The sequence below is a fragment of the Sebastes umbrosus genome, chromosome 3, assembly GCF_015220745.1.
Source record: "Sebastes umbrosus isolate fSebUmb1 chromosome 3, fSebUmb1.pri, whole genome shotgun sequence".
NCBI classification, from domain to species: Eukaryota; Metazoa; Chordata; class Actinopteri; order Perciformes; family Sebastidae; genus Sebastes; species Sebastes umbrosus.
The window spans coordinates 20322239-20342775 of NC_051271.1; the positions used below are offsets into that span (position 1 = coordinate 20322239).

Consider the following 20537-nt stretch of genomic DNA (forward strand, 5'->3'; position numbering starts at 1 on the left):
TTTCATGAAATGTAAACTCACTGTGAAAGGGTTAAAGTTGTCAGACGAAAACAAGGAAAACTCACAGACTGAACAACGCCGTGGTAGCGACCTGTCAATCACAAGGAAGCCACGCCCTAAAGCATCCCCTGCTTTATGGTCTATTTGACTCTAAATGGGACCATAATTTACTTAATGAACATCATGCTATAATGAAGACTTGAAACTAGCGATTGAGACCATAAACTCATGTTTACAATGTTTACTGAGGTAATAAATCAAGTGAGAAGTAGGGCCATTTTCTCATAGACTTCTATACAATCAGACTTCTTTTTGCAACCAGAGGAGTCGCCCCCTGCTGGCTATTATAAATAATACATGTTTAAGGCACTTCCGCATCGGCTTCACTTTTCAGACCTGGAAGTAGCCCACAGGTGTAGACACAGACGGAAACCAAGGGTTTGAAGCTGGCCGTTATCACTCGGTTCGGGATTTCTGAATCACTCACTACATCTCAAATTCTGTTGAGATGTTCTGTGAAAAGTCTGGTGTTGCTCTTATGAATGAATATTCTCTTGGTTTGAGAAACAACCGAGCCAATCAGCACCCTTGTAGGTGGAACAAAGGTTGGGAATGGCATCTGTGGTAGAACATCACTATGCAGTGAAGATATTTCCCCCTGGATTACACTGATAGTGGAGGCAAGCCAAAAGACTTGGAGTAAACAGAGACAATGCAATGCAACTTTGATTGCCGTGATAGACACCAAACTAATTGCTTGGCTAACAAGAAGCCACTGTCAGACTAAATAATGTAGTCTTAACGAAATGACAATTCAGTCTCATTACAACTGGGAAGACAAGCTGCACATGGAATGTATGTCACAAAGATGTACCATTCTGCAGCAGGGTCCATTACATCTATTCCCATGGCAATAAAATGAGTTGACAGGAAACGCAACTACAATCCTCCACACGCATGCTATATCATAAAACCCTCCACTTCTCTCTGGACAAGTTCAAGATGCCAGCAACCTGCAGCCAACAGCTTCCAACTTCACCCTGCTACAACTTCTCTGAAAAATGGTTTTGTCTCGTCATGAATTTTTGATATGAACTGGCCTTAAGAGACAGTTTAACTGCATTGGATTGAAAAAAAAGGCATAACAGAGAAACATATAAGCACAAAGACAGAGTTCAAATGAGTACAGACACATTAACACAATAAGGAAACATTAGGTTGTGTAGTTAGTGAAAGGTAAAAATCGGTAGTAAAACACATTTTGTGAAGGTTGGGTTCAGCCATCCAAATGAGTGAGGGGAGGTAGGGAACCGTTTGTTTTTGGTAATGATGTGTGTTACAGCAGTGACTTGTTGGGATAATTACGTTAGTGACAGTGGCTGCTGCAGCAGTGGAGGCCACAAAGGTTGTTAGCACATCATCAGGGCCAGCAGTGGATGTGTAGGTAGAGGCATGGCTGAGGGTGGGCGATGGCGTGGGCGAGGCGCTGGGCGAGTCCAGGCTACAGATCTGCAGCTCGTCCAGCAGACCCGCCGTGGACGACGAGTAGTGGCTGAGAGCTGACACCGTCACGGGGGAGGCCGAGGGTGACACGCAGCCACCGATGCTCGCACTGCTGGCTGTGGTGAGGCTCGGCCTGCTGACTGCACCGGCTCCGCTAGCAACATACGGGGTGGGTGACAGAGCCTTGGGCATTAGGCCTGGCAGGTAGTCGAGTGATTCAGAGCTGTGGCAGCGATAGGGGGAGTGTCGTGCTGTGGGGTCGGGGGAGGGAGGCCCCTGGTGTTGGGGGGGAGAGGGAGTTGAGTGGAAAAGGAGGAAAGGAGGAGAGTGCTTAGTGATATCACTCATTAGCCACGTTGTCACAAAAGGATGTGTTGCAGTAACACGTGAGCCTAACAGAAGGTGAAATGCTGCTGTGAAAGCACACTGAAGTGTCATCAATCTTCTGAAACACGATTAATGCTGTGAATGGAAGAGGCTCTGTTAGTTGAAACTCTAGAAGGCAGCAATTACAGTATACAGACAGTAACAATGGTATCAAATAAATTAAACAGTTGGTTATCACACATACAGTATGAGTTCACACAACCATAATTAGTTTGTTTGGTCGAATGGCAGCACCAAGCAAACTAAAGGGCAACACACACAGGCAGCATATGACGTGCATCAAAACACCTGTGCTTTTTTATGTAAGGCCAAACACTAGTGGCTTCAAGGAACACCACTGTCAGACTTCCCAATGTTCGTATGCGTCAAGACAACAGAAAAACAGCAATTTTATCACTTAATGCCGCTGAATTTGGCACATCCCGGCTACGGTGTTTTGCCTACTTCTTCCGTTTGTATGGGACGTTTAGTGTGTATCAAATGATGCGACACAGCCAGTGTGTTACCCTTATATCACTCTTGATGTCACCAGGACAAAAACCCAGCGATGTTGTATTATTGTGGCCTTAAAACGGACACAATCATTGCTCTCTTTTGTTCTGTATTTACAGTATGTAGTCAGTTATGTACCAACAGTTTTGCAGGAGACGGTCTTGGTGGAACTGCAGGAGGAGCCTTCGTTATCTCCACCTGGGATGGAGCTGGACTTTGGGTTTGATTTGGGGCTCGATCTGGGACCTTGAGCCCCGCTGTGTTGTTTGAAGGCTCTGGATGTTTCAGGTTCTCTGCGCTCAAGGGGACCGAGAGCGAGGCTGCCTGGGTCGGGTGCTGAGACAGGTTGGTGGGACCCCTTTGTGGAGGAGTAGGAGGAGGGGAAGCTGTGGTCTGGGTCTCAGGTTGCGGGTCAAGGTATGAGTTGCAGTGAGCCGGGGGGTCTGGGATGGTGACGGGGGTTAGTTTGAGGGAAGACACCTTACGCTCCTGGGCCTGTGTGTTAGTGGTGGCAGATGCACTACAGTTGCTGATGTCATTCGGGACAGTGGACTGGTGGGCTGAGTTTGCATTGGTCTCTGAGTAAGAGTAAGAAGATGTGCTACTCATGGTGTAGGACTCTTTCAAAACTGCTTTCTCATTCTGTGTGAATGTTAGCATTCCAGGGCTAAAATCATTAGCCAGGGCAACAAGGGAGCTGAAGTCTGGCGGATTAGTGGCCGTGGGTGAGAAGTGGAAACTCTCTCTCCTCGGGGGTGGCAATGGTATGTGATTGATATCCTTATTGGCAAATTAGAAAGCAACACCCAACACAAGTTCAAACAACAACAAAGAAAAATCATCATTGCAAAGCTTGATACAAATCATCAAGTTGTTCCACATACATACTTAGAAGAACTGCATGTTTCTGTGTAAATTATAATAGAATAGCAGAATACAATTTTCACACAAACCAATGTTTTTGATTAAATATAAATAGCATTAAAAGAAACATCTGTCAGTGTGATGTGTGAGACGTTGTACCTGCGTTGGAGACTTTTTGTCCTGCAGGTTGGGTCTGACGCTGCGAAAGCCTTTGGCAGCAAGAGAGGAACTGTTGGCGTCTCCATTCTTAAAGCCATCTGTTGCGCTGCGTGACCGCCAAGAATCTGGAGATGAAGTTAATAATATTAACATCACACACTGCCGTGTTTTGATTAACTCTCCTAATGGGGTGATTCCTAGCTTTTTTTTTTCATTTTATACAACTTCAATTCACCACAAGGAACAGAGACTTACCCAAGTCTGATGAGTGAGAATCACTCCCTGGGGAACAGAGAAGACACAGCAACAATAAGTGACATGAGTGAATGTGTGGTCACATTTGTCCCTGCAACAAATGAACTGCATAGGGTTATGTCTAAAGTAGTTGTCATGTCAAAAATGCTTAAGTATGTTTAATGTGAGAAAGAAAACTCTATGGTGTAAGAAGTGTAAGAGATTAGACTCTGAAAAGACACAAACTGAAGAGGAAAAAGCGCACAACCTTGCGGTTAAAGGACGACCACTCTACCCACTGAGCTCCAGCCGCCCCACAATACAAACACAATATCACCTGCTGTTTTCCCGCCATCTTTCAAAGACGGAAAAGTGAAAGCTACACAAATTCACAGGCAAACTAACAATTGGTTCGGATTTGATGTTCAAGATGTTGCTGCTACAGGTTTCTAAAGTCAAAACTCACGCAGGATTACCAGTATCAATTAAAGATATATCAATAGATTCTTTGTATGAGAGTGGGTTTTCTTCAGAAGGTTGCTCTTTATGTGCAAATGCTCTATCAGATTCTGCCTCTATTATAGACTACAGACTGTGTACAGTAAAAAGAGGAGGAGGGGAGTGCTTGAGGCCTTTCATGCACATCAAGACTTGATAGACCACTTCACTCCCAAGACTAATAAAGGAAGAAATCCTCCAGAGCACACTAATGTGAGCCCCATTATTGAACATAAAGATTAAAATCTACACGGCATAATCACCACTGTGCAAGGAGCCACGCTTAAAGGCTCATCTCAGTTTAGTTCAACCTGGCATATTTCCAATAAATGTGGCTATTGTGGCTCTATGGGTCGTGCCAACTTTGCACTCGTCACATCATCATTTTCTGATTATGAATGAATATGTCTCTGTGTCAATTGATTCCACGTGGTTATGTGGAATCTGGTTATTGCTATCTCACAGCAATATAAAGAGCTAGTTTTACCAATTGAGATGGCTCAAGCTGGGATGGTTTACTCCACAGCAAGCAAAGCTGCCTCCTTAACCTGTACTCTCGACTAGTGTATAGTTGGAATAACCCCGGAGGGTGTTTTTCTTGAATTTTCTAGCATTGCATATTTTGGAGTGTCGATTCCAAGTATAACAGTATGCTAAAACAGCAACAGTAAGTGTACTGTACACCCCTGCCAAGGCTGAAGGTCCCTCAGAAGCTGACGCCTGCACAATAACGCTTTGAGTGGTGGTTTGATCAGTCCTACCATGCTCCTAAACCTTCTATATCTGACAACAGCTCATCAGTTTTCAGACAGTGCCCTGTTATTGTTTAAAGGAAGCTGACGGTGCTAGAACGCCGACATGGGTGCAGCCGTTAACCTAGATGCTGACAAGGTCCAGGCACTGCTCTTTCAGCAGAGTGAAGGAATAATAGGCAGCTGGGGACGTCCAGCTGTAGCCTCTGGAAGCTGAGGATATATCACCCTGCTATGTAAATCTCTTTAGTTATTCATCTTGACCTGTAATTTCAAATTACGTGTGAAAAGAAATAGGCAACTCCTCTGATCAGGAACAACTAAGCAGAATGGTGCCATTTTACTCAACACACAAGCCCATCCAAGAACATTTCCATATTCTTCAAGAGCTCAGAGTCAAGAGAGCTGTGCCATGTCCAACCACTCAATGCTGACAGAAAAGAACGAGAACAGGAAGAGTACAGTAAAGTACCCATAAAGAGGGGGAGATGATGTGGAGCAGTGTGAGAGCATGACGTGAGAGCTGTTAAAAGGAAGGACGATTCAACAACAGGTAGGTACAGCATAATTTTTGACTGAGTAAGGAAGCAAAAACAAGCCCAAGATGGGAGAGACTAAACAAAAGGAAATAATAGAATTATACAATGGTTTGATTAGAAAGAAATAGCATCCCGCAGTCCAAACATTGCTTAAGCATACTGAGGCAGCCGCAGCCTATTTGAAAGTATTTCAAATATGCTCAAGCCATATCGGGTTGATGAAGGTCAAACATGAAAATCAACAAGCCACTTTTTAAAGACTTACCTCATACTTTGAGAGTTTAGTCCAGTCAATACCTGAGGTGGCCCGTATTTTAGCTCCACGTATAACTGTTCTTATTCAAACGTGTTAATTTGTATAGTTTGTTTGTGAGTGTTAGTACCTGAGCCTAGATTTGGAGAGCTCTGGACCCTCTTCATGGGAGAGAGCATGAGTGTCAAGGCCGCGCTTTTGCGAGAGCATCCTCCGCTATCTGAGAAATCACAGCCAGGCAGGTGATCACAGACGCCCGAAGCAGCAGCAGCACACATGCACATGCACATACACAAAGACACAAAGACACAAATGCATCCAGGTAGAAACATAAGGCAAACAAGTGGCGGCAAAGCACATGCATTTAAAGAGTCTGATTTTGACTGCATCAACTCAGGATATGTGATGAAACTAGAAGTTTGAAAGATGTTGTATTGCATTAGTTTACACCAGCCAAACCATTTCTGATACAGTATGAAGGAATTAGATCCTTTTAAATTGAATGACCCTGGATGCCTCTGAATTAGGCTTGAAAAAGTCTCTTGACTTTAGTAAGACTAATGTGATACATGAAATTAACACTGGGCCCATTTGTTAATAGTGGAGAAATCAAGTGTCAATATGGCTAAAGCCCATTAAATCTCTGTTTACTGGCCTGCTGACACACAACGGAAACACCACCATTAACTAAACTGTATTGAAATACCTTTACTACTCAACACCATGGTGTTCTTCAGAAATGTTTCCACACATATTTTCCCTATTTCTTCACAATGAGTGCGTTTACAAGGACATGCATAACCCGTTTATGATCAGGTTTGAGTATCCCGTTTATGTGATTGAGAAAACCCGGATATGTGAGCTGGAGTACTCCGAAAGAAACTGGAATACTGTAACATGTATACACCTTAAAGGGATAGTTTGTGTGTTTTGAAGAGGGGTTGTATGAGGTACTTATGTGAGCCTTTCTTTTAGGTGGCTAAAATGTGTTTTTCTGCCGTCCTCATCCACAGCACTCTATTGCTTTGCTCCGATGCCGGTGCTCCTGTCTGCTTCTCCAAGCTGGGGTCACGCCAACCGTCATCTACTGTAGGTAATACACCTACTATGGATAAGTACCTCATACTTCCCCACTTCAAAACACCCAAACTATCACTTTAACCTGGTTATTGAGAGCCGCCGAATATCTGCGCAGGCGCGGCTTCAGCCAAGTCTTTCGGTACTGAAAGAGGCTGCGTATCTTCATCCACTGCTCCCCTGTCCTACGTAGTGGTAGTGACAGTGACAGTGACAGGCTGGCACCGGTGTGGATGACAGTGTTATAAGAATAGCGTAGCTAGCTGCTTTCAGGAATAGCTCAGTACGTAGTGTGTGTGTGTGTGTGTGTGGTCGAGAGAGAGAGAGAGAGAGAGATGGTGGATGATGAGCTCAGAGCAGACAGCTGTTGACGATCAGAGCAGAGATGAAATTAGCTTTAAAGTTGTTAAGTGGAAGTAAATGTACAGTGTGAGTTTAATATTTCCTGTCGCTCTCATCTCCCGTTTGTTTTTGTGTGCAAATAGAATGCAGTAATCAGTAACCGGGTTACTAGTATTTATCATGTATACGGGGAATATGAATAACCAGATTTCTCTGTGCTCACATAAACACCATATCCTGAATGTGATCATAACCGGGATAGGCATACCTGGCATTTACACAGATAATGTTGAGGTCTGTGAAAAGCTGCACTTCTGTAGCAAATGTTTACATCAGTTCTTTACAATTTAAGCTATTGGACAACACAGGTGGTTTAAAATCCGTGCGTCAAACTCTAATTCTGGTAGTTTTATTGGTCGTCTTTCAACACATGACAAAGCTACTTTTGTGCGGTCTTCTTTATTGTAAATACAGGCAAACAACCAAGATAAGTCAAGCTCCCACTGGCAGCCACACAGAGCGGTGGTGTGTGGTGTGTGTGGCGAAGGCTCAAAGACGGATTACTCATCATTGATTCTCCGGCTGCAATACACACTTTAGCTCGGGATGACTGCCAGGTTTAGGACAAAGCTTTGGGAATGTATAGAGGGAGGAATACGTCACTGTGGTGAAAACCTTAGCCTACTATTCTTATTGATGCTTTCAGTCACAATAAACCAGGCCCAAAATGGACAATCACCAAAGTGGTGAGACCGGGTCAGGGTTAGAATTATAGACTCATGCCTGTGGTAGAGCAAAACTAGCACACATAACAGCTTTTAAAATAGCCATGTGGTCTGAAATGTAAAAACTTATTGACTTTTTGTATTGTTATGTATCAAATGTAAATGTTCAGTTAATTTTTTAATACAAGAAATATAAGATACATTGCAAAAATGAAACATAATAATACAGCTTTGCCAAACCAGAACATGTGTGTGTGCGTGTGTACTGTATTCTTGAATACCTGTATTCATATTGAAGAGCACTTCTTACTGGTCTACTGCAGGGGGACACACTTTCCTGCAAAACAAAAACAAAGTATTTCAGAAAAACAAACGTCCTCTAGAACAGCTGATTGCCCCTCTAAAACAGAGCAAAGCTATTGTCTTTTCCAGTGATTTTGATTTACACAATCATCTTCCTGAGACTGCTACAATAAATAATTATTATAGGCAGCAATCTCATTTTTTTTGCGTCAACTCTTTTGTATTAAATCTCAAATATAAGCATTTATTTTGGAAATCTGCCAATTTCCTACTGCCCACTAAGTCATTTGGTTCACTTTGATTCAAATCACCAACATCTCTGTGCAAGGAAAGTCTGCAGAGGTTAATGATGTTTAGGAGTAGGAATGCTGTGTGCTGACATACTGCAACTGACTGCATGTCAACTTGATTTTAACTCCTTTCACACATTTCATTTTTCCAATCTTGAGAAAACCTGGGCTGAAGGCTGAAGTGCAGACTTCCTGGACTTGAATAGTGACAATCATAGGGGTGAACTAAATCATTAACTGCACTTCTGGATTTCCAGACAAAATAAGGTGACCTCAGAACCACCTCCCACATTTGCAGGGCGACTCCTCTGGTTGCAAAAAGAAGTCTGACTGTATAGAAGTCTATGAGAAAATGACCTTACTTCTCACTTGATTTATTACCATAGTAAAAATTGTAAACATGAGTTTATGGTCTCAATCTCTAGTTTCAAGTCTTCTTCAATACAGCATGATGTTCATTTAGTGAATTATGGTCCCATTTAGAGTCAAATAGACCATAAAGCAGGATATGTTTTAAGGCGTGGCTACCTTGTGACTGACAAGACGTTACCGCGGCATTGTCCGGTCTGGGAGTTGTCCATGTTTTTGTCTTACAACTTTCACCCTTTCACAGTGTGTTTTCAGTTCATGAAGGTTAATATTATTCAGCAGTCAGTTGTACTTAGCTCCACCCTCTTGTGTCATAATGGCAGTCCACAAACCAATGGGTGACATCATGGTGACTACGTCCACTTCTTATACAGCCTATGATATGAACCAACAGATACTGGTCCAGATGATTAGGAATGCCTCAGAAAGATTACAAGAGTATTTCTAATTAACTGCTTTAACAACAAGACAAACATTTTTGTATGGACATCTTACATGTAAAATGTATGTCTTGTTTTAAAAATAAGTGCTTTCAGGAATGTACTTCAACGGCCTGTGATTTGGTGCAACTGAAAAGGATGTCAAATACACTTTCAACCCTCTTTGACTTGATTTACTACGCAACACTGTACAACATGTTTAAATCAAATCAACACATACAGCCCGTCATGTACTAAAAGCTGTTTAAGCCAGTGCCTAAACCCATGGAATCCAAATGTGAGAACATAAATTGTTCCAGCTGTGTGTCTTAATGACCTTAGCAAACACTTCACAGCACATAGATGAAACATAAATAACTTAAATGATAAATGATACAGAATGCCATGTTTACCTAACTGCATCCATATGTGATGCCTGCCTCTTGCTATATGGAGACCTTTTCTTGGAACTACTGCAGCAGGGTGCATGATTGATATGAATAGGGCACACATCAAAAGCCAAAGGCGCAATGCAGACCGTTGCATCGTTGCGTGAATGCATGCACATGTGTGTCATCACAGGACTTAGTGTGTATGACAGATACTACAAGTGACAGACAACGGTGGCTGCAGTAGGGATCATACATTGTCTGGTATGTAAATAGCTACGACATACACAAGGCTAGCCTTGCCTTACACACACACGAAGATATTGTTGTGAAGTTTTGGGAATGTGATGTACAGTAGCTGTTGTTTAAATGTTAGTGTAAATGGATCCAGAAGTCTTCAATTACTCTGAAACATTATGACTGGTTCAACACACAGTGAACATACAATTTAATTTGCCATTTGACCAAGATGTATTCCTTTAATTGAGGTTGGATGACTTTAACAATACTTATCAGTGATTTAAAGTTATTTTAATCCTGGCAAGAGAGCGTTAGTGTTGAATTGGGTGTGTGAAATGGTCACAAACCACCTCTGGTAATATCTAGCAGCTGCTAATACTGTATAACAATATGTTCAGTAACCAATGGAGCAGAGCAAATACCTAATTACCTGCCTTGAATAATTATATTCTTTCAGTTTCTATGTTCAACACAGAGGAGTAAAATGCACAGACTGCCTAAATATGTACAAATGATGTGACACTATAGTACATAAAAAGTCTATTTTACAATCACAAATTGTGTTTGCATATCTGTGAGTAGGGATCTCCCCTAGACATGAAGGAGGTTGTGTATTGATGAAAGCATATACCAAAATTGTGGTTTGTGCTTGAACTCGTGCATTTTTAATATGCAACAGTATAGTAGTGTGAGTATGAACAACCTGACAATGCATTACCAGACATTTTCTTCAACACATTGACAAGTAAAGTCCTGATAATTGTGGCCGTCATTCACTGGGGCTTATTTTGGAAAAGGTATGCAGCTGTATTCTGACATGAATGTGTAAACTGCCGTAGCAGTTGGCTCTGGTGATGAGTGGCACTAATGGATGGCATACCATGGATTTGACCACGCTGAAAATCTAACAGGCATCCAGATAAGAGAGCAGTTATTCTGAGATCCCTGTCCCATTAAAACACCTGGATACAAGTCGTTTCACACCAAGCACAGATTTCCATCCAACATATTTGCACAGAAACAGATTTTGTGGGTTCTAAATGAATGCTTGAATTTCCGCATATTTTACATATCAGTATTGGCCTCAAAAATCCAGTATTTAGTCAGGCTATCATTAGAACATAAAATAGGAACTCGATGTACACAAAGGGTTTGTTGTGTCACCTTATTATTACTTTTCTTTACCTTTAGGGACAATGCCTTAGGAACATTGGTTCACATAGTAGCTAACACTAACCTCACTAATTAGTTATGTGAAACCTTTAGTTAAGCTTGGGCAGAATTTTAGAATGCTATTGTTTGCAAAAATGTTGTTTACATTAACACAACCAGATTAACATGGACAATTGAAGTGATGTTCCCTTAAGAGGTAAAGAACCTGATGTTAAAGACGCAACACTGGCAACATGGAAAATATATATATATAATATATAATATATTGTGCCACCTGAGTTAATTTATTTCACATAGCATTTCATAATAAAATACAAATGTACATTTAATTCTGTCCAATTAAAAATAATTGTTACTGAATGTGCAACGTAGATAAACTTAAATGGGGGAAGATGATAAAAGCTGTGCCTAGATAGGCAGTCAATAAATAAGTAATTATAACTGCTTATTTCATAAAAAAGTGGTGTGAATTGTACTTGGAATCTAATTTGTCATCGATTATGTTGTACATTTCCGCTTTGCTAAAGCAATAACATGAGCCAACACAAATGTATTACTGAGTTAGTAACAGAGAGTGTTTCCTAGATGCACATAAATGTGCCTTTGGGACACATAATACTGAATTCAACCCCCACAGTCTTTCAAGAATCTTTACAAGAGCTCTTCCGCAACAGGTGTAACTTGTAAGTACTGTATATCGTCCTGAAATCAATAATATAACCTAATTTACCCACATATAGCTACAACTACTTTGTTGCCACCATGTGAGGGTTTCCAAACATAGTTAACGCTGGTGAGGAGGAAATATTATTACTTGTGGTACTACATCAAGCCGTGCACCGTGGGATACTTTCAGCCCCTGAAGACCTAACCCTCACCCTCTCATACAGCGCGCCCTCGTAAATCAATCTCTAAAAAACACACATACACACACACACACACACGCACTGGGGTAAATCACGGGTCTGGCGTCGCAGGCAGTCGCCGTCCAAATGATGGTCAGATTATAAACAGGATCATGTTTCTTGGGGACAGATCAGCGGCGACACAGCAGCTGTGGCCGTGGTGTAATGTTATGGCTGGACACTTGAAGAAAACCCGGCGGGCTCTACACCTCCCAACAACTCTCGCTGTCTGTTCAGACCCTCTTAAGCTTTTAATCACAAAATGGGCAGCACTCTCTGAAGCCGGTGATAGATTAGCATTAGCAGCTCATGCATTTTTCAGCATGCATATATATCATAGTATGCAGTGTACTGGAGGCGCACCAAATGTTTCCATTAATATTCAGGGAGCGCTACTCTAAAATGTAATGCTTAATGTGATACTTAGAAGCTGTTGGTAATAAATGTTGACAGACAAAAAACGTGTTATCCTATCACTTCTAATAATGAATTAACTTAAATGTAAATTCCCAGAACTTTTCTCTACATTGCGTTCTAATATATCTTTACTGAAAGAAAACTAAATGTGCTAAATAAATGGATAACAAACAAGAGACCTTAATTTCCAAAGAGTTGTTTTCAATTGCTGTCCTAGTTTTGCTGCACAAAGCATTCGGTATGCTAAGTTTCTTTATTTTCTTACTTTGCCGTGGTTTATCCACCGACTGTAATTTAGGCATTGGTGGGCCACTCTGGAGACTAGTGTGTATATAATTACTGAGTGTAATAGCTGTGGGGCTGCAAATACCCAAGTCAGAGCTATAAGCCGCAGAAAGCAGTGATGTCCAACACCACAAGCCCATCAAGTCTCATTAGTCTGTTGAGTGACCTACTGGGACCCATTCGGTTCGTATCAGTGGACTAACAGGGTTTGAGCTTTGAATCCTTTTGAAACATAAGACACTGTGGTAATTCGGTAGGAAGCGCATCCTCCGCCGTATTAGAAGTACATTAGATTAATTTGAGCTCATCATCAGAGAGTGTTTCTATAATGGCATGGCAATATTCCTCCTCTCGACGACATGGGAATTTTCCACACCGGGAGAGTTTTAATATGCGGGTCGTTTTCTCGTTTTTGCACACTTTGGATTTAATCCCATAAACAAACTATCAGCATACACGGACCATACAGCCCCGGTTAATGCCACAGTAAACATAAAGATGGCTTACTTAAACTATAGGCCAACGCCACTCGTCAAGATTAAAGAAGAAAGCTGTGTTATTTTGACCGGCTCTCATAGTTTCAGCAGTTTGGTTGAATTTTTCATATTCTTGCCCTGCTGTTAGTTAGTAGTTGGCTTGTTTTTATAACTAATGACTGTAACTTTAGACTGTATGGACCCAGTAGTAGAGGTGAAATGTTGTCTAGGCATGCTGCGGTAGTTGGTGTTACACGGTGGTCCGGCACACACCGATTACATTACATACCCAGCGCCACAACTCTGATTTTGCTTTTGTTACAGAAATAAAACCCATTTAAGTAATTTTCGCATATCAGCGCTGTGTTATCAATACACAGTCGGACGACGGATGCTACAAACTGAAAGTAAATATGTCTGCTCCGTACGGAGTCTCAACTCAGAGTAGCAGGAGTGAGATTTCACACATCGGACGAGAGAGTTGACAGACGATGGCGGAGGATTTGGTGTCAAAGGTGGGAAAATTTCCTCACCGTCATATCCCATATGCTGTCCCCTATTTCTTCAGAGCAGGTGGCCATGCAGGTATACACATTGCACCCTTAATCAGTGCCACTAGAGAAGGAGGTTGACGCATATCATAAAATGTCATGAACCATTATCTTTTTAAGCCCTTAATAACAAAAGAAGGGTCATTTGGCTATGTTTTTATACTAAAAGAAATGTCCTTAAAAAAAACAGTAACATGGTGTAAAACAATGTAATGGAAAACCAAAAAGGAAGGAAAGCCAAACACAAACAATGCCCTCACAAAGCGCTGGCCGGGATGCCCATTACTCACTGGCAGCTTGCCTTGGCATAGACAAAATAATGTGTCACCATCCTTCCAAGAGAGAAATGATAACAACAAAAACATGAAATAAAGAATAATGAAACTGTCTGAAGCGATATGTAAGAATTTTACACAACTTTTTTTCAATCTTGTGCTCACTGTATATGGCTATAGAAGGAAGTCCATAGAAATACCGTATTCCATTTAATTTATTTGATTTCAGAATTGCATTTTAACACAGCTTTTAAAGATCCTTTTAGTGTGTGTGTGTGTGTGTGTGTGTGTGTGTGTGTGTGTGTGTGTGTGTGTGCACATGTGTGGGAGGACCGCAGGACAGATGAACAATCATTGGAGATAAGCGGACTATGGCTTCAAGGGTCCTGACCCGGGAGTGGTCACTCAGACTGAGACATACTCACAGGATGTCAACAGATTAAGCTCCTTAGAAAATCTATTTAAAGACCGAACCAAAAAGTCATCAGATAGACATTTTGTGTTCAGCTGTTCTATATACCAAAGATTATCAGCTGTTGGAAGAAAAAATACATTAAGGCAGAAATATGAATGGACTATTGGTGCAATATTCTGTGTAAATTAATAAGAAATATTTAATCGCTGAGTAGGGGGAGATCAGAAAGAACAAATCCCTTTTAAACAAGGCAACAGAATGTCCCAGGAGATCCTACATAAATCATGGTTAGCCTGAAACCCAACTGACAGGGAGAGTGACCCCTCCAAAAAAGGCAGAAGTTAGATTTGCTTCATTCCTTAATTCCTGAATTGGAGCCAAGTTATTTTAGTGGTGCATTTTTGTGGTAAAAATGTAGGGAGTGCAAAGATGTGGTAGGGAAGAAAAGAAAGGCTTGGGAATCGAAATAAGAGCCCAGCTATAAGTATTGTGTATTTTACAGCTTCAAGTATTCATGTTAGACATCAGCCAAACAAGTCAAACAAGTAAACATGTCAACAGTATATAATTCAGTGCTATAATATCATAGTACAGGGGAAGGATAACCTTTGAGTTTAGCTGTTTCAACAGTGAACTTAAAGCAGCGGTAGGCAGAATGTTTTTTACATCATTGGGCAAAAATTCCATAATAATCTTTCAGCATATTGTAATTCAAATGATCTGACAGATAACTAGACTTCTGCACCTCCTCATGGCTCTGTTTTCAGGCTTTAAAAAAAATCTAGCCCATGACGGGAGACGTGGGCCAATCACAGGTCATTTCAGAGGTCATCATCAATAATCTGTTACTGTAATGTCTATTTCTCGCCTCAAATGTTTTCAGAAACATCTTGTAGTGTACTGTTTAGCTGTAAAATGAGAAAGTTTGCTCCTGCTGGTGGGCGATGCTTGGTATTTCCTCAACTGATCTCAACGTGGCGGCTGGGTCACAAACTTTCTCATTCTACAGCTAAAGAGTACACGACAAGAAGCTTCTTAAAACATTTTATTGGAGAAATAGGCATTACAGTAACAGAATATGAATGCATATTTGATCAGCGCTGCCTAGTTTGACCGTTTGATCGGAGTTTGCGAGTGATTGACAGCTGCTCAGAGACGGCAGGCTCCAGCTTGGCTCTGATTGGTCGTTTTCCTCCGGTCTGTGAAAGCTTGCAGATGTCATTAGGAGCACCGGAGGACACAGAGGGACATGATTTTCTTCCAGATTACCTGTCTCATGCACTACTGTCAGAATATAGTTAGTTGCATTTTATAAAAATAACTTTTTTTAATCATATTTGCTCCAACTTTCCTACTTCAGCTTTAAAGTAAATTACAATCACATCCTTCCGATCACAAGATCATCAAACACTGACAGTCTTGATGCAAATAATGCTTTACTTAAAGCTTCTACAGCAGAGAAAATTGCAGCAGCAGTAGAGTGTAATGTCAGCTGCTGCAAAGACAAACGGTCACTTGTTGTCTATTCCCAAACCTCCTTTTTGGGCAAGTTATAAAAATAATATTGGCTCAACAGCCAGCCAACCTACTGGAGCATAGCTATATGGTACAGTGGACCTATTCATATCGATGATACATTAATTAATAATGAGGCTGTTCTGATTTTTTTCAAGGCTGTGAAAGCTTCAGATAGAGAGAATGTTGATACTGCATACAAGCTAGGGACTGTGAAGCATATAGGCATTTGAATTTGTGGAATTTGTATTTCCATACAAACAAGAGAATGAATTAAGTCCTTTTTCTATGTTTTGTTTAAAAAGTCTATCTAAAGGTCATATATAGTACACCAAACCATACCCTGGAAAAGTCAGCAATAAAAAAAGTCAGCAATAAAAAAAACTTTTTTCCACCATGATGGTCTCATTAGTCAGTAAAAAATAAAAAATTCTGAAATAAAAATTTGAGAATGTGACATTAAGTTCTAATCCACACCAAGGTGTGTTTAAGGACTTAAGGCCTTACACACCAGGAGCATGATGAATAATCAACACAAAAATGTGAAATACTAGCCTGTGAATATTATATGTCTAGGGATTTTATTGAGAAAGGTAAGAATGGAAGGAGTGGATCTGGTCTGTGCTGCCTTTATCAAGGTTGAAAGGAGAAATAAAGTTTCGGCCTCCATGTTGTTGTTTTATAAATATAACCGCAACTCAACCGGTTCCACACAACGTGATTGGTTGATGCCTTTATTTGCGATGCAAAAGATCAGAAAATAGAAAAAATTATGTGGCGTTTTTCGCCGTGTAATATTTGCGTTCTGTGTGAAAATACTCGTGATAAAACCAACAGTTTGAAAAAACATATCGACATGTGTATTAATCACACGTAAAAAAAAACACTGCCGGTGTGTAATGGCCTTTAAAGCACAACATGGAGGCCTGTGACAAAATCTTTGCTGAAGGTACTTCAGTGTTAAAATCCTTTAATGCACACATCAGAATGATTATCCTGCTCATACCCTGGTAAATTAAACAAGAACATTCAAAAAAAATGTGATGATCGTTTTGGACATGGTTTTCAAAAGTTCTGAAGTAAAAGTCAGCTTTCTTATGCTTGAGTTATTGTTCCAGCTAGGGATGCACCAATACTGATACCGTATCGGATATCGGGCAGATAATCACTCAAATATGGTTATCTGTGACAATGGGGCCGATCTATTCAATTCAATACTATGTTTATACTAAATACATTATATACTGGAATTTTAATTCCTGTTTAAGTTTTGACAAATTTGTCACTGCATTAAAAAAGGTTTACACTTGAATCGTAATTCCTGTTCATTTTGAAGATTTTTTACTAAGTTGCTGGTGTACAATTTGTTACTTTAATAATAAATAACAATTCAATACATTTATATCTATGTATTTATTTGTTAAGAAAGTAATGTTTAAGTCAGGCCTGATGTTGCCTTACACAAAAAAAGAATGATGCCAGTCACTTCCACACAGTGAGGTATACAGCCTTTTAATTAAACACTAATATCAGATCGGTACTCGGTATGGTAATGCATTACTGAAAAATGTGAAACACGTCTTCTCTAACAGCTACAGTAAGTGCAGACCTAACACTTCAAATCAATGAGTATTCATGCAATGCTTTAAACCACCTCTTTCACACAAAATACAAAGTCGTTGTTAGACTCAGGCAATTTTATAAGAAATATTTCATCAGCTCCATGTAACTGCTCCACCACCACATTACTGCCACTAGTTGAACAACAACCACGTCCCACAAAGTCTCTGTTATCAGCCTTGTTTGTTCAACCTTGCCACTCATTAGCAGACCCCCCTCTGGCTGTATGAATGGATAGGAGAGGTCAATACGCTGACCCTGCGTGCCCACTCACTCCCCATACTGCGAACAACAGAGGCCCGTGTGTTCTGCACATTGCATCACAACCCCGCTAACGAGCACAGCTATTGGCCTGAGAGCACTAATGCAATTATGCAACACAAACCTCGGCACTGTGAGTCGGGGCTACGGGTGGAAGAAGAATGAATTGGATGTGACAATTCGTGGGTTTGTTATCTTACCATTTTCTATGCAGAACTAAAAATGCATTCACTTTATACTGAGCTGATGTTGCCCACAGAGGAAGAGAGAGATAAAAAAAAAAAAAAAAGATATGATGTACAAGCGTAGAAGAAAATGGCAAATAAAAAACACAGAGAAGATGAGAGATTATGAATACGTTTGAAGAACACTGAGCCAATATTAGCATGTAGTATTATGTAAGCTGTCTGGCTAAAGCCGTCTGGGGACACAGCATCGCCAGTAAACAACACCTCTAGAGCTGCCACGGTTTCATCTCCGGCTCTGCAAGATGTGTACACAACATGTAGAGCTCTATAATAATAGAGGCTAGTGATTACAACACTGTAGAACCCCAGGCTACAAACTGAGACAATCACAACAAGCTAATATAAGCAGAGTTACAATGAAATGATGCAAATGGAGGGACGCGGGGTTAGATGGTGTTGAACACCAAAGCAATTTTGAAGATGAAGATTGAGCTTTTCCTGACGAGACATTTTGATTTGTTGTAGCTGGGTTTCCAGTTATGGCTTCAGCTTTTTCAAATGGTTGAGTGACGGGAGAACAACTGCTGGTCACCTCGGAATCTCAAACACTTCCTGTTCAAAATTTCATGTTAAAACTGTAATGCTCTCAGCTGAAGACAAACTAAACCACTATATTTTACACTTTCTTATGCTCACAAAATAGTACAGGCTCTGTAGATCATTTCACTGTTGTAAGCGTAAACATTAAACATGTGTTGCAGTGAATGGTTGCATCCTAAATTTCATACTAAAATGCTACTTAGTACACTAAAACTGAAATTTTTAGTATGTCTGAAACCTTAGTATGAAACCAATAGTATGTGAATTGCATACTATTTCTGGTGAAACATTACAGTATGCAAATGCTGGACACTGTCTGTTCATAACAGACAATGGCGGACAGCTCTGTAACGTCAATAAGGCTTATTGACTTTAGTGTAAGTATAAGATTCCACTTTGCTATAGGCGTAATATAGTTTTTAAATTAGTTCAGACTTTGATTCTCAAATCAAATCATCGTTTGGTCACATGAGGTTGGTACGGGTTACCAGGGTTGCGCGTCTCGAACCGGCAAGGAGGCTCCGAGGAAGTGACGACGTAAATTATTAAGTACGTCAGAAAAGATACTGTTTATTCACACAAAAGTGAAGTGATGTTGAACGACATATTGAGTATGTAGAGCGAATATGGACGCAGCATATGTGAATGACATAAGCTGACGTGAAGTAAACATGGACCCAAGCTGTTGCCTAGCAATGCAATTCCGTTGAAATGGTCTATAATAGTAAAACATGAAGTAATTTCTTATAACGTTGCAGGGATGATGATTTTTATGAGCACTTCCCCCGCTTGAGAGCAGGAACCCATGGTAGGTAAATGCCACAACTACGACCCTAATGCAAGTGAGTAGAGGATCCACAGTAAGAGGAGTACCATAGCATAGACAGGTCATAAAATAGGTTGTAGATGACACTAAATACATGTCTGCTTTTAAATTACGACTTTTCCAAATCATGTTCAGACCTTTGAGAAACAATTTTCATGACAAAGGCTGATTTAACTGCCCCACAGTATAAGCCATCCCAGCAAAATTGAAAAATTGAACGGCAGTCCGTTTAACAAGTCAGAATAATGTTTTTCATAATTGTCTTTCACTCCAATTTGAACCCTATCTGCTGCCAATGCATAAGGCCTATGATTTTAACTGAATGTGACACTATCTGGTAATTAGGAGGCCTGCCTAATATGGGTTATAAGAGGCCTAATGAAGAAGAGACATTCAGGGGAATGCAGAAATTAGCTTCTTCAAACACTGGGATCATAATACACTCCTATCTTGAGGGAGGTAAACACTACTTATTATGAATCACTCTTGGGGGAATTTGTACAGAGTGACAGCAAAGAAACCTTGTGGATCATTGCATATCAATAGAAAAACAATGAGTGGCTGAAGAACAATATAGCCATCTTGTAGACAGATTTGATACCTATTAGCTGTGAATTACATCACAATTTATGTTTAGTAAAGATTTTGTATGCCGTTCTTATTATAACATTTTCAAAATCTAATGACAAAAACAAACATTTTGAAAGTAGTCTGTTATTTGACGCAAGGGGTAGACTAAAGCAGAATGGCTATCAGCTGTGGCTAAGATTACATTCCCCCCATACATAGTCTGGATTCCCCAGGTAGCAGTGTTAAGTGTCGAGCATGAAGATAAGAGGAACTTGATTAGCAGCGGTGCTATATTTACTGCCAGTAGGACCCTTTACCCTCTAAGGTGGTCCGGATCAGCGTGAAAATCCATCTGAGGAATCTTTAAGTACTCTGGGTGTTTACATGTTTAATTTAGGGCTGCACGATTTGGAAAAAAATATCTAATTGCAATTATTTTCGACTCATATTGCAATTGCGACATGATTTACAATATTAGAAGGAATGATCATTTTTACATCATTATTCTCATTTCATTAAAAAAACGTGATGATTGATTATGGTTTGATTTTTTGCGGGGATCTGTACCAAACAAAGATGTTGTCTTAAGTCTGTAAAATATGATGTGTAGGCCAGGACAGCCCTC

General features: G+C 40.5%; 1 protein-coding gene across 2 annotated transcripts in view; it reads right to left on the reverse strand.

The window, feature by feature from the left end:
• The window catches only part of sorbs2a (sorbin and SH3 domain containing 2a), a 61912-nt gene that overhangs the window by 29966 nt on the left and 11409 nt on the right, over positions 1-20537 (reverse strand). For both annotated transcript variants that reach the window (XM_037763974.1, XM_037763975.1), the window contains exons 3-7: positions 8107-8162; positions 5812-5901; positions 3661-3687; positions 3406-3530; positions 1366-1779 (exon numbers count right to left, since the gene is read on the reverse strand). In XM_037763974.1, coding sequence (XP_037619902.1) covers positions 1366-1779; positions 3406-3530; positions 3661-3687; positions 5812-5901; positions 8107-8116 — 666 coding nt within the window. In that variant the 5' untranslated portion in view covers positions 8117-8162. The remainder of the gene's footprint in view (positions 1-1365; positions 1780-3405; positions 3531-3660; positions 3688-5811; positions 5902-8106; positions 8163-20537) is intronic.